This window comes from Gouania willdenowi, chromosome 2 (assembly GCF_900634775.1).
Source record: "Gouania willdenowi chromosome 2, fGouWil2.1, whole genome shotgun sequence".
NCBI lineage: Eukaryota > Metazoa > Chordata > Actinopteri > Blenniiformes > Gobiesocidae > Gouania > Gouania willdenowi.
The window spans coordinates 4154858-4170017 of record NC_041045.1 but is presented as its reverse complement, the minus strand read 5'-3'; the positions used below and the strand labels follow the sequence as shown (position 1 = coordinate 4170017).

The 15160-nt window shown below is 35.3% G+C and overlaps 1 protein-coding gene across 2 annotated transcripts in view; it reads left to right on the top strand.

Annotated features, from left to right (window-relative positions):
- The first annotated feature begins 209 nt into the window (after positions 1 to 209).
- LOC114476907 (sodium- and chloride-dependent GABA transporter 2-like) overlaps positions 210 to 15160 on the top strand; it is a 34827-nt gene continuing 19876 nt past the window's right edge. Inside the window, exon 1 of one of the 2 annotated variants that reach the window (XM_028468921.1) lies at positions 210 to 369. In XM_028468921.1, coding sequence (XP_028324722.1) covers positions 314 to 369 — 56 coding nt within the window. In that variant the 5' untranslated portion in view covers positions 210 to 313. Of the gene's footprint in view, positions 370 to 13664; positions 13797 to 15160 lie in introns of those variants that run through there. The other variant, XM_028468931.1, reaches the window with a different exon arrangement.

Sequence of the window (15160 nt, the reverse complement as noted above, 5' to 3'; positions counted from 1 at the left end):
AACGGCTGAAGAGAAGAAGTCTCAACGCTGTGATGATGAACAGAAGTAGTGTAATGACAGCAGGGGTTGTCCATGCTCCTCCTCTTCCTCGTCCACCTGCTACAGATGTGATGACACCTGTGATGACACCTGTGATGACACCTGTGGTGACTTCACTACCATCAAAGTGTCTAAGGCTCGCTCTGTCCTTTTGTGGAATGAATGAAACAATGAACGTGAAGAAAACAACCCAGCACACCTGATTCTTGGACTTTCATAAGCTCCTCCCACCTGACCCGAGGCAGATCTTTTATTGCTTCACTGACTGACTTCTATGATTTGCTCTTTGAGAGACTGCACTGGAGGACGACATATCCATTTACCACACTGGTAAGACATGATCAAAGCTGTGTCAGATACGGTTAGTTTAGGTGTGAATACACAGGTAAACCACTGCAATGTCACATGACTCTTTCAATAGAGAGCAGAATAGAGATGAGATTAAAGATCATTTCTTTATTTTGTTTTATCTATCATTATTATGTTTCATTTGAATTCATTTTGACTTTATTTAGTTTTAGTTATCTTTATTTACATTTTGTTTATTTTTACTTAATTCTACTTTATTTTATTGTATTTTATTTAATATAGTTTGTTTAACTTTACTTTATCTCACTATATTTAAAATTGTTTAATTTTATTTTATTAATATTATTTTAAATTGAATTTGACTTCATTTTGTTGTATTTGATTTGATTGCTTTTGTTTAACGACAATTTTCTCTATTTTATTTTACTTTGTTACATTTTATCTTGTTAAATTTTCTTAATTTATTTTTGTTGTACATCTTTCCACGACATGCATCCATTGCGTGACACTTTATTTTATTTCATTTAGTTTTATTTTACTATGTTTTACATTTTGTTTTTTTTGCTGTTTTACATTTTGTTTATGTTTACTTAATTCTACTTTATTTTATTTTGTTTAATAAATTTAATTTAGCTTTATTTTACTATTAGTTTTTATTATTAAACTTTTTATTTTATTTAATTGTACTTTCTTTAGTTTTATTTGATTCGATGGATTTTGTTTCATCATGTTTGACTCGATTTTGTTTGATTTGATTGCATTTTATCTTGTGAAATGTTCTTTTTTGTGAAAATTCTGCAAATCATTCCATCCCATGTGTCCTTTACACTTCCAGCTAGCGTACAGCATTCGCGCTTTGCCTTTTCTGTGTAAATGCAGTTTGATTTTACTTGTTTTATTTACCATATTTGTCATTATTCTCGATATACATGCTTTTTTTTCTGATATTCTGAAGTCGACTGTCGCAACAAACAACAGTTTGAATGTAAAAGCAGTATCTGTTGTATCAGCTTCAGTGCAGCGTCATGTCACGCCTCGACCCTCCCTACTCGTGTCACGTTTCGCTGTGGTCATCATGACGTTGCCAGCATGACACAGCAAAAAGTCATTGTTTGGGTGTTTAGTTACATGTGAGGCTGAGCTATGCAAAGGTTAACTACTGAGAAAAAGGGTTTGACGAGAGCGGTGCATATTTTATGCAGTACAAACTCACCCACATCCACATCATTTCAACTGTTTCCTAATAATAATAATAATAATAATAATAAACCGTGGTTCCAGCAGAGGCCTGAACCAGTTTGAGAGAATGATAAAGGGATGTCTTTCATATAAAAATTGTAATTTAATGCAAAACTGTGGAACCATGTTACGGTTCTATGTGCAGTTCTACACAATTATCTAAAAAATGTTTCATATCTATTCCTCATCGGCGGGACCTGGAAAAACATCTTGTGTCATCATTATGAAAGTAATAAAATGTTCAGTGAAAATAGGTTAATGGCATTTGGCGAGAATCCAGTTTATTTTATAGGCAGGTTGTAGACAGAGCGCTTTGGCCTGAACAATATATACTGTATATGTATATCTATGTTCTTTAGATGTTTGGTATGTTAATGCCATATTTATTGTATGTGTTAAATGTCAGTTACAATGAAACATATACTTCACCACCACACCCAGTAGGAAATGTTTTGACATAACATAACAGAGGCACAAAGATATACTGTATATAGCATAACAATGTATTTATACATTTGCTGAAATTGACACAAATCCATTAAATATAACATGGCTCCGACTTGATTGAATTTAATCACCCGTGTGTGTTAAATGTAACACAAATACTGGTTGTATAAAATGTCAAGACTTGAATTATTATTTTGCTTAGGAAAAAAAAAAAAAATCTTATTTATCTTAAAAAGTAGTGGTTTGCACTTTATCTAAGAAAAAATTCACATATAAATTTTGATTTGTTACTGTTGTAATAGGTATAAAATGAGTGGTTCCCAAACTTTTTTCTGCTTGAAGAATGGAAAAACTGTCAGGTAGAAAAAGAGAGAAAAAAAATAAATAAATAAAATTTGCAATCACATATTTTAGAACAATGATAAAGCTCTTTATTGATTGAAGTACAAAGAACAAAACATTTTCTGTTTTTCATGCTCAAGGTTCAACTCAAAGCCATTCAAGTGCCACCGACCCCAAACCCTGTCAAGACGTCACGCCCCCCAGTTTGGGAGCCACTGGTATCAAAATATTTGGTTTTCATCGATGAACTTTGCCTAAAATCTGTATCGGTGTTGTGGCGGTTTTGATGAGTAAGACGAAGTCGAGTTTCACACCAAACGCATCCAAAGCATCAATAGCGTCAGGTTTACGTAGACAATATATGGTGGAGGCACTTCTCGGAGCGTCGAGAGGATTTGCCTCCTGTGCGGTGCGTTTTGAAGGTTTACGCGTTTTGAGATTTCAAGTTTTTGATATGCGTCCGGCGCAGCCGACGCTAGAGTTGGGATTGTTGAACTTTTGGGGGATATAGCGGGCGTCAACCAATCAGGAGCTTTCCCCAACCGTGATAAATTCAGAATATGAAAAAAAACATGAACCGGAGATAAATCGACAAGGCGTTCTTCTGCTGGAATAGAGCGTCTGAAGTTGGTGTCCTGGTAGGAGATGCAGGTTGTCAAACTAGGCCCGGGAGAGACAGAAGTAGCACTGAAAACAACTCTTGTTCAAGCGCAGCTCTGGTGATTCCAGAAACGGCGCCAAGACGCAAATAATGCCAAGCCACTCTCTGGATAATGTAGAGCCGATGAACGGGAGTCAGAGGCGACGTGTTCAGCAAGGAACTCCAAACTTCATCATCCATTCACCCACACTTTTCTAGAGCCTTCTAATGCACCAAAAGACATCCGACCGGAAAAACCGCCTTCTCAACACAATTATGTTCCCAACCACTTCACAGTCACTGGGTGAATTATGAACGTCACTGATCGCTACAATATCATCCATTGTATGAACAACACCAGCAACAAAGAAGCCCCTCCCCTAAACCTGCTCAACGCTGGTGACAAGCGTCTGATTCAATGAGCACTAAGCGCCCAACTAGGGGCGTGAGGCACAATTTTGACACCCAAAACGCATTTGGTGTGTACGCAGCATTAGGGTTGCTGGTCAGATGCCAACACCGGGTTTATTATGTCGAAAGGTATCTGGGGGAAACCCAGCTATCAGCAACATGTTATGCATATTGCTGATAGCGGTAGTCAAAACAGAGCATAGCCTCCTTAGGCAAAGACCTTGGTGGATTTATCAGTGTACAATGGTATTTGGCCCTGCTTAGGGCAGTCTGACCAGAACTGACCAGGTTCTGACCAATTGACGATATTGGCCCTGTATTTACTTGGTATCAGATCAATAGTAATTCTTACGGTATCGCCAACCACTACCAGACATTCCATTACTAAGGAGTTACTTCATATAAACTGCAACAAGTGTCATCATTTCATGAGTAACTGCTTCCCGTTTAATGCTTGTCAAAGCCATGTTTTCCACATGGTGTCAATGTAAGAACCATCAACGCAGCTGCAATCTATTGTTTCCCTGTACATGTAAGCTTTGTTTGGCTAACAACATACGGCTAGTTACTAAACAGCAGGGCAGCTCTTCACCAATGGACCGACTGTAGGGTGATGTCTTGTATCTTACAGCTTGTTTGTTTTACTCCCAGTCCACGGGTCGCTCCATGGACTTTGTCATTCCAACCACAGGTGACCGCGTTTTCCGTGTCTCGTGTCATCAGCTTGTGGCAAAGCTGTGGTTTTTAACCCAATTAAATCAGTTATTGTTTCTCTTCTTAGTGGCTCTTGGCATGTAAATCCCACTGTGTGACTTAAAGCAGTAACACATAGTCGGTCGTCTCATGATGCATTTGTCCAAATTATTAGAAGCACATGTGTCAAAGGCGAGCATGGCCATTGCTGGCTTTAACCATTATGCGCCCTCCGTCGTAGCCCAGCATGCCCTCATTCAGACGGATTATCTGCAAAGTGATCTGGCTTAGAGTAATTTCTAACAATTGTGGAGAATAACAGATGACTGAATCACTGAAGTCACTGCCAGAAATCAGCGGTGTTTTTCTCGAGCCAAGATCTTTAAACACAAGAATGCTGCTGATCTTCTACATAGTGTGACAATAGTTTGTATAAAGTTTGTTAGCATAATCTAATGAGTTTTGACTTGTTTTAGGTCTCGTGGCACTTTGGTCCTGTGCTAATTGGAGAGTCTAGGTTGGTATAAAAGTGTTTAAAGGACTCAGTCTTTCTGCTTTTTGTTAAATGTAGCCCGAGATATATGCTAGGAGTGTGATATTTGTTTTTTTTTTTGTAGTTTGTGTGTAAGCAGTACCTTAAACACTCAATGGTTTTTCTGTCATTTACACTCGAGGCAAGATAACTCAGATTTGGCTCACAAACATTGAGCTTGACACGCAACGGTTTCATTTATCCGGGTATGTTAAAGTTGTAAGAAATTGAGTTGTTGGCAAGGGGGGGGACGAACTTCTTCTGTCCACCTTATCTTATTTGAAAAAGGGCTTTTAAACAAGTAGAAAATCTTGTTTATGATATAGGAAAAAAAACTGCTGGAAACATCGAAATATCGAAGGTATGACTTAAACTTCTGAAAAGTTTTGTGCGTTCATTTTAGCAGAAAAGTTTGTTTAAGAAGGGTTTTTACTATGATTTCTTCTTTTTCTTCACCAGTTTTAGAGTTTTTGGGGTCACACTGGCATCAGAAATGTGTAAATACAAGCTTCTGTTTTGATATCCAGATACCTTCAAATGAGACGTTTCTGTACCTTTCACAGCCCAGTCGGCTACAACCTAGCCTTGGCATCACATTGTCCATTATGATGTCTATCTAGCTTTGTTCTACAGGATGGAATGCAGGCCTTGAATGTCCATCAGGACATCAAGAAGCTTGTGATGTTTCCAGCCTTTTTCAATAACAGGTCGCTCCAAAAAATAAGGAATCAAAGGTTCTGAATATTGTGGCAGATGCAGTTCACCTTTTCAGTCAACATTGTATCCCAGCAAGGGTTTTTCACTGATATTTCTCCTTTACTCTAGCCAAAGAGTCAAGGGGCTCGATACATATCCCTGTTGACCAGCGCAGGCCCCCTGGCCATGGTGCTTAAACTTGATTAAGTTTTTGCATCCATGCGTACGGGCCTGGCCGTGTGCGAGCATGTAGAAACAAAATAGGCAATGACCTGTGTTATGATATAATTACCCTGCAACGGTATTAAGTAAAAGGCTTGGTACATTCACTCTGAAACCTGTTAATCCATCAACTTCCCTTTAATTGCTAGTTCCCATGCGTTTTCTTTACTTTAGCAAAGAAAAGCGTATTATTTAAGGGTTGGGTTCGTCCATCATTAAAGCAAAGTGTGATGGTCTGGGTGTTTGAACCAGATTCCAAAATTTTAATCATCTTTGGATAAAGAGTTGATTTTCAAAGAATTCTTTCTGGCTCTGTAACGCCATTCTCGTGGTCATCCCTTTGCGATAGTACTCGCGTTACTGGAATTAAGTTACTTTTATGGGTACTAGTACTTTTCTAAATCAGTCATTTTACTTGTGCTAAAGTATTTCTTTAAAGGAGTAAAAATATTTGTTACGTTTCTGTGCCCAACCATGACCAATTGTTGTTTTAAAATGATCAACAGACATTGTGAAACTCCAAAAAAATGACCAGACAACAGTCAAATGCATCACATCATAGCCGACCAATCAGATTAAACGTAATGCACGGCACCAAAACAGCATTGAATGGAGGTCTTTTACTCAGTTTTAGAGTTCCTAAATATACCTCAATTTAATTAAAAAAAAAAAAAAAGTTAAAATTTAGAAAATTTTTAAATAAATAACATTTAGAAATACAAAACATTTTGAAATAAATAAATTTTGGAATAAATACAATTTTGAATAAATACAATTTTTAAATAAATAAAATGTTTAAATAAATAACATTTAGAAACAAATAACATTTAGAAACAAATAACATTTAGAAATAAATAAATTTTTAAATAAATAAAATTTTGAAAATGTGTTCAATCTGAAATCTGAAAAAAATAGTTTAATTTAAAAAAAAATATTCATAAATGTCTTTTTTTAATTTTGAATTGAATTCATTGGTAATTAATTAAAAAAATAGTTCAAATTTAGAAAATTTAGAAATAAATAAAAATAAGTTCAATTTAAAAAACTGTTTAATTTAAAAAAATAGTCTTTTTTATTTTGAATTGAATTAATTGGTAATTAAAAAAATTATAAAATTAGTTCAAATTTAGAAATTTAGAATTCAGAAAATTGAAATTTAGAAAAAATTAGATAGAAATCAATTTTGGAAATAAATAAAATGTTTAATTTGTTCAATTTAAAAAAAAATTGTTAAATTTGAAAAAAATTGTTTAATTTTTTTAAAAAAGTTCCCAAATGTCTTTTATTTTGAATTGAATTCATTGGTGAATGAGATGTTTATTGTATGCAAGGGAACCGTGGCAAGATTTATTACCAAAAATAAATGTGGGTGTAAAAGTAACTAGTAATTTTCACTTTGAGTACTGACTGAGCTACTTTTTATTTGTACTTGAGTTTTTTATGTATGACTTACTTGTACACAACTACAAGTAAGTCATACATACAAAACTCAATCAACTTCCAAACAAGTAACAGTACTTTTACTTGAGTAGGATTTATCAGTACTCTTTACACCTCTGTATGATAGTTTGAAATCCTATAATCAATTGTAATGCATACTATAGCACTTTGACGTCAGCATGACTTACTGTTAAACATAAAGATACTGTACATTTGTTTCTCTGCAAGCAGCTCAGTTTGCTTGCGGGCCAAGGCCTTATGTTCCAACTTGTATAAGTCCCATGATCGCAGCGCTCAGCCGCTGGTTGGCTTCAGACTCAGTGAGCAGCAGGAATCTGGGTTCGTTTAGCTCCCCCTCACTTGCCCTGGGAGCTCGATTCAGCACGGTCAAAAACCGGATGAACCAAGGAAAAGCAGGTTGGTACTGATTTTATCGGAAAAATGACCTGGACATACTAGGGGTTAAATTAAACAGAGCTCAGCACAAGGAGAGGATGTTTTTAACATTAATGTAAAAAAAAAAAGCCATTTCACCTCCAAGATTGTGACCAATTTTATTTTTCTCAATATAACTTTAAAGGCTTTGATATCTGTCATTTGATGTCTGATTTTAACTTCACCTCTCAGATTGTCATGGAAATGTATTTTTCCTTTGCATGCATTAAAACAGAAATGTAGGTACTTGTAGGTACAGGTTTGATCAGGTTCAGCTACTTTTTACATACATGCAATGCCTTAAGTACTTCTTCGACTTCACAACCTGTGGAGCTCCTTTTTATTGTATAAGACAAATAATTTGAATGGTATTTTATAGATATAATGAACCATGTTGGCAGCAATATACGTGTGCCCAGTGTGGTTTCAATGACCATTAAGACTTTCTCATCCCCGAAAAAAAACAAAACAATTGTGGCAAATAACTGGCTGGCTACAAGCCTCCGGGGAGCCGTGTACATTGTGGATTTAAGGCAATGGTTTAATTAGCTCCTCCTTTACTGGATATGTGTTTCACATGGGTTAAAGAGGAAAGCCACAGGAATGTTTATCTATTTGGAGATTGAGGAGCAAGACATAGGGGGGAAAGAGTTGAAGAGTTTGATGGCGTCCAATTGGGAACTTTTGGTCACTCTTATGGTTAAACCTTTGAGAAAAATCCAGATAATCTAGAGCAGGGGTGTCAAACTCATTTAATTCAGGTTTCATCTCAAGTGGGCCCCAAATTATAGTAATATAATTTTATCAATCTTGTGCCCTAGTTTGCACTTCCATCTATTATAATATCTAAAGTATGAAAAGCACCGACAATATCCAAGCAAGTATCAGATGTAATACCCTGCAGGGTCTTAAATTATCTTGATTTTGTGACCAATTTTTATTTAATTTGGGGAACAATTTGAGTAAAATTGTAGGATTTGGGGAAAATTTGAGATTTGGGGTAATAATTTCAGGAAAATTGTAGGATTTTGGGAAAAATTGAGACTATTAATGACAATTTGAAGTTAAAAATGACTGCCATTATGTGATAAAGTCATGGGAAAACTGTGAGCTCTGGAAAACTTTGCAGTTTCATTGAATCTGGGTATATTTGGAGGTACTGAGATATCTACAAATGAGGCCAAATTGGGAGCTTTAAAGGGCCGGATTTGGCCCCCCGAGTCTTGATTTTGACACTTGATCGAGAAGATTATTGAAATCCAAAGAAACTATTGGGGAAAAATAAGATTAATATGCTGGGAATCATTTAGTTCAATTATTTACAGATAACGTAATCATGTAATTAAATTTATAATTAACACTGCAATTTCTTGGAACTTTGTGGCATAAAATTCCCACAAATTATATGGCAATGTTTTAAATATGTTTCAAATTCAATTATTTTTTAAGTCAACTTCCTTGTTGCCATTTTTTGTCAAATGTGTATTTTTGGCCTCCGTTCATGAACATTCTGTGTGGGTCATATATATTCTGAGCTTCATTCTTTGCCCGTGCAAGTTTAATCAATGTGCACGACTGAGTTTGTTGTAGCCGCGCATTGCAAAAAAATACAGCCCACACCTTTATTGTATCTCAACCTGCTGCCATTGTTTTCTCTTTATTTGTTATGCAGGTTTACAGTTTTCGCAGCCATTCCACACACAAACAGGTCCCGGCACCTCTTCTTGTGTACAGAGTGATTATGCAGACATCCGTATACTAAACCACCTTGTCCGCAGCCATCTGACATAATGGTTGTTTATACAGGGAGCGTGTGCAGGCAGATATTAGGTATCAGTGTTAGGTGTCTGTTAACTTGACACCGTTGTCTTATCAGATGGCTTTTGTAAATTACCTCATGCTCCCATTGAATATGCACAGTAAAGAAACTCACTGTAAAACCTGCAGAAGTTTAATTAGGGTTTTTTATTTTTATTTTTTCTTGCAATGCATGCACAGTGCGTTCTGTTGTGTTGCTGTGGTTTTAAAGTTTAGAATGAAGATAGATTTGGAGACATCTGGCATGACGGGCATCGTCCCGGTGGGCCGGTCTGGGCCGCTACGTGTTTGGTTTTTGACGAGCGAGTGGAGGCAGACATGATAACAGGTGGCCAAAAATGGTCCAAAAGTGGCCAGAAAATATGGAACAAAAAGTATCAAAATGAACTTGCAAAAATTAACAAAAAAAATAGTAAGTTATTGGCAAATGGTAGCTCAAGTCTGAAAAAAGTGTCAGAACTTTTTGAAAAGGGGCAAAATGGGACAAAGTTGTAAAAAGAACCAAAAAACATAGGTTAAAAAAAAGGGTTAAAGATTCCCCATTTTAATGTTTTCTGGGGGAATAATAATTAAAATAACGACATAAAAAGCCACCCTAATAACGGCTACTACATGGTGTCGCTGATAATATTGTGGGCTGGTCTGGACACTAAATGCCAGGTCTGAATTTTTGTCCCAGTCCACCCATGCTTGGAGACCATAACAAAGCCTCCCACTGTATATCAGTGACCCACTGCCCCGCATCGCAGACGTCCATAAAAACAGCCATAAAGTAGCTACGCCTGCTCTGATTTGGATGCACGTTTAAAACCACGGACTAAACAGTGACGACTGTATTGCAGGAGCCTTAAACCTGTGGGGTTTATGTGGCCCCCGACAGAGAGGAGACTCAAGCATTCTGTGCACACTCAAGATCTTGAGGAATCTACAATGCATTGTTGATTGCGACGCTTTCTTTTACCACTTCCTGACTCTTGACCTTTGGCTTCTTCCGCTTTTTTCTTTTGCTGCTGAATTCCTAAAACTAATGAGGGAAACCTGAAGTACACTATAACAAATATTTGTGTCAGGGACCTAATTGTTGACTTATATTGGCTTCATTTACAACTCAGCCACAAGTTTGATTTACATTGCGGTAGTTTAGTGGCTTTTAATGATTCAGCGTTGTGAAACAGGAGTAAGAAGGGCTAAGGAACAGGAAAAACTCAATGAGTTTGCAATAAAAACGTATACTCCGTTCATTTTATTTTAACTTCCACCACATCAGATCTTTTCAACTACTTCAGACCTATCCATAGATATAAAATGTATTATAATTTCCAAATACTAAATATGAAGTATTTCCAAAAAATGAGGGCCAAAGTCAAATATTTTGGATGGAAATATTACAGCCTTGACCGTGTCATTAATTGATTGAAGAATTGAATTTAATGCATTAATATTTTTGGCACATAGACATGCACCTTGTATATTTTGTGAGATAAGAAATCCAGGCTTTTACTGAAAAACTTTATGCAATGGTTTCTGGTTGGTAGCGGGTCATTACATCTAAAACATATTTTCCCTTTATTTTCAAGACAGAGGCTTTGATCTATTACGTATTAATTGGAAAAAAACATATGTCATAATTACAGTATAGGAGAAATATGTGGTTACAATGGGAGCCAATTTGGTCACTGGGTTGGTCACTAGGTTGCTTAGTGTCAGCAAATCTCTCTTTTTCTATACACTTTCAATGTACAGGACTTTGGAAAAGAAATAGTGGCAAAATTTCATACAACAAGCCTTAAAACTGACCGTAATATTAAAAAACAAACAAATAAAAACACCCAAAATGTCACTTTTGATCACAAAGATGATCCCGAGGGTTAAGAATCCAGAGATTCCAAAAGTTGGCCAAGACCAAGACTTTTGGAAGTCAAAACCAAGCCAAGACCAAGACTAAGCCCATAAAAATCCATTTTAAGAACCATGCCAAGGTTGAACAGTTAAAGAGCATTCTCTCTCCCTCTCTCTATTTTTAGTCGTTTTCGAAATACATTTGACAGACGAAGACAAGGCGTCTACATCTCTTTCAAAGCACAACATGCAACAATCGCAAGTCTTGACAAAGTTGTTCAACTAAACTCTTGCCAAAACATTAATCCTTGGTGGTTCAATGACGCAATGCCTAAATATTCTGTCCAACTAAATTTTTTTTAGTTTAAAAAAAAGGTTCAAATGCAAATATGGAGTAACTTCAAAAATTGTACTTAATAAATTACTTCTGTCATTCAAAGTGTCGAAATATCATGCAACTTTTGACTGTTTTGAAAAAAATCTTTAAAATTGCTGTAAATCTATTCAAATGAATTGTTTATCCTACTTTATTTAGCTGTCTTATATTCCAAAATAAGATTTTAAGGTATTTTCATTTTTATTTTCATCATAATATTCATGCAAACCTTGCCCAGTGATGCTCATTTTATGAAATATCATGCGGTGAAAGCCCCTTATACGTTATTGACCCATGTATTTAAAAGCCACTGATAAGTCCAGAGTTATTTTAAGTATTTCAAAAACAGAGCAGTTTATTATCTGCACACAAGGTTTATTACCTTGTCAGTAAAGCAGATTATCATCAGCATACAACATCACAGAGGAGCTAAATATAGACTTATATAATATACACTTTTATGAAATTCTACATAGTACAGCACGGTGGAGCAGTGATTGGCTCACAGCAAAGAGACCCATGTTTGATTCCCGTGTCTGCCATATTAAGGGAATTCTTGCAAGAAGAAGAATTATGGATCTGAACACTGGATTCAAAATCCAATAAAACCGTGTGTTTTGTACAAAGCATTATTTCAAAGGCAAAAATAAGATTAGTTACAGGGCTTCAGAAAGATTTAGTAGATCAGCGTGCACAGAAAGTCCCTAGGGTAGCAACTATTAATCAGTCAAGTCATGGCAAAAATATGACGATTTTAGAAAACGCATTGTCAAGTCTTTTCTCGCTGAGCTGTTTTTAATCATAACACTGTACAGTAACTTTTCTAGTAGTTGTAACAACTTTACTTTCCCACTCCTTTGTTTTTACGTGTTGCTTTGTTTTTACTTCAGTCACATGAACATATTCAACTTGTTCTGACTTTTTGCTCATTGGCCCCCTCAGCACTGGAAAACCATCTCTCAGGTGTTTTTAACCTTTTAAAGTTGAGCTTATATCACTAGTTCTCTCCTTTTATAAGTGTCTAAATCAGGGGTCACCAAACGGTGCCCACTGGCACCAGGTAGCCCTCATGGACCATGTCAGGGGCCCTCAGGGGCTCTAGTCACCAATACACCAATTTACAGCAATATTTTTTTTTTCTTGTAATGATATAATGTCAATGGTAAATGTAAATATAAATGTTAAATATAAATGTTAAATCTAAATGTTGAATATTAAATGTAAATATAAATGTTAAATCTAAATTCTACATGTTAAATCTAAATTTTAGATCTAAATCTAACTGTTAAATATTAAATGTAAATGTAAATATAAATGTTAAATGTAAATATAAATGTTAAATCTAAATTCTACATGTTAAATCTAAATTTTAGATCTAAATCTAACTGTTAAATAATAAATGTAAATGTAAATATAAATGTTAAATTTCAATCCAAATGTTAAATCTAACTCTAAATGTTAAATATTAACTGTACATAAAAATATAAATGGTAAATATAAATTGTAAATGTTAAATCTAAATCTAAATGTTAAATCTAAATGTGAAACTAAATATTTAGCTAATATCTAAATTCACTGGAATTAGCTTTTATTTTGGTACTTCTGGTGAATTTGCACATTAGCTAAATATTTAGTTTCACCTGTGACATTTTGAGTTAACATTTAGATTTAACATAAAACATTTAGATTTAACATTTAGATCCATCATTTAGATTTAGATTTAACATTGATATTGTGTTTTTACGAGTGAGAAAAAAAATCACAAACATTGCTGTCAGTCTGGTCAAAAGCACATCTCTGCAAATATATAATAGTGAACTGTACAGAAGAGGATTTTAATAAGTTATTTACATGCAGATGGTACATTCTGTATCTGGAATCTGTACAGAAAACTCCATTCCTAATAGACAGTAGCCTTCAACGTTGATGAAAAAAATATTTATTTTATTTTATTTTATTTTATTTTATTTTATTTTATTTTATTTTATTTTATTTTATTTTATTTTATTTTTTAAGGCTTGTTTGAATTTGCAAAAAAAAAAAAAAAAAAAAAAAGTGAACCTAAGGCGCAGCAGGTGAAACTGGAAAGCAGCCAGGGTGTGACCTGATTGGCTGAGACGAACGCCTTTTTATTTAATTATGTGGACAATAAATAAATGAGTGAGTTTGTGACACCAGTATAAGACCAAAATAGCAGAGCTCTGTGAGGACACTTTGAATGGAGTCCGTTGACTGTTGCTCGTGCCTGGATCAAACCATTACCTCACCGGTTCCGGGGGGGGGGGGTTTCCAACTGGCCAACTACAGGAAACGTGAAGGTAGGCGACTAAATGTTGAATAATTCCTCTTTTTATCCACATACGAAGCTAAATAAGCTAATAGCACACAAGTACTTGACCTATGGAACATAGCAGCTTTAAAACCCGAGCATCCCGATAGTAAAACACGCCTCCGGTGCTTCTGAAATGCACGTTGCATCAAATTGTTACATAAAGAAAAGGGAGAAGAGACGAGGGGGGAAATACACGCTGTAAACATGGCTTTTATTTAATCACTGTTGTGCTGTAAGTGTGTTAGTGGACAGAATGAAATGTGTGCTGTTGTTGTTGTTGTGTGTGTGTGTAGCATGAATGAGAGAGGCCACTCCACGGTCACCGGCACGAGACGGGAAGTTTATCACATAAATGCAGCAGCAGCAGCATCAGAAAGGTGTAATATCGAGTTCTTTTGGGAATATCTCCACAGTGTGTGTGTGTGTGTGTGTTACACAACTGAGAGCTGATAGATAAGACTACACACTGTGCTTTGTTACGTATAAGGGAAAAGAAGGTGAATGGTAGAGCCGAGGATGACGTAAGGGTGCGTTTCCATCCACTTTGGGTTCAGGTGTTGAAAAAAACCACACTGGACTCGTACGTCATGGACGGAAGCGGATTAGGGACAAATTTTGATGGAGAAAATGATTTTTGGGCAAATCAAGAATGAAGTCGAAATTAAAGTTGACATATCGAGAATAAAGTTGAAATATAATGCTGCGATTGAAGTGGAAAAGACAAGATTAAAGTGGAAATTTCGAAAATAAATAATATCGTAGGGCAAGGCAATATGCGCGAAAAGTATTTTAAAACAAAATCAGCAATAAAAATGACACATATATATATATATCAATATAGGCAATATCGTAATTTTCTGTATCGCCAAAATAGAAAACTTGGAATCAAAAGCAGTAAAACCGAGGGGTAAACACAACGGCAATAATATACACATGCGCAGAAAAAGGAGCAAAACTACCCAAAGAAAATGTGCAAATGAAAGATAAGGTGCAAAATATAAAAACTAATAATAATGAATACAAATACATTAAATTATATATACTTATGTAAACAGATTTTTTTTTAAATTTATTTAATAAGTAATACGGCCCTAATCCACTTCCATATAAAAGTGTAGCACACACACAATTTGAGGTATTTGTTATTAAAATCTGTTAAATGTTTGATATTAGCTTTTTGCCGATATTGTTTGACACTACATTTCTGGGTTTTTTATATTAACAAATACTTTTAAATACATATAGACCCCCTGCACCCAACCTATTATATATTTCACCATGTAAATAAAACAACAGTTTAATCCTACTTTTAATGTGATATAAACATCACCTGTGCAAAATAAGAATACT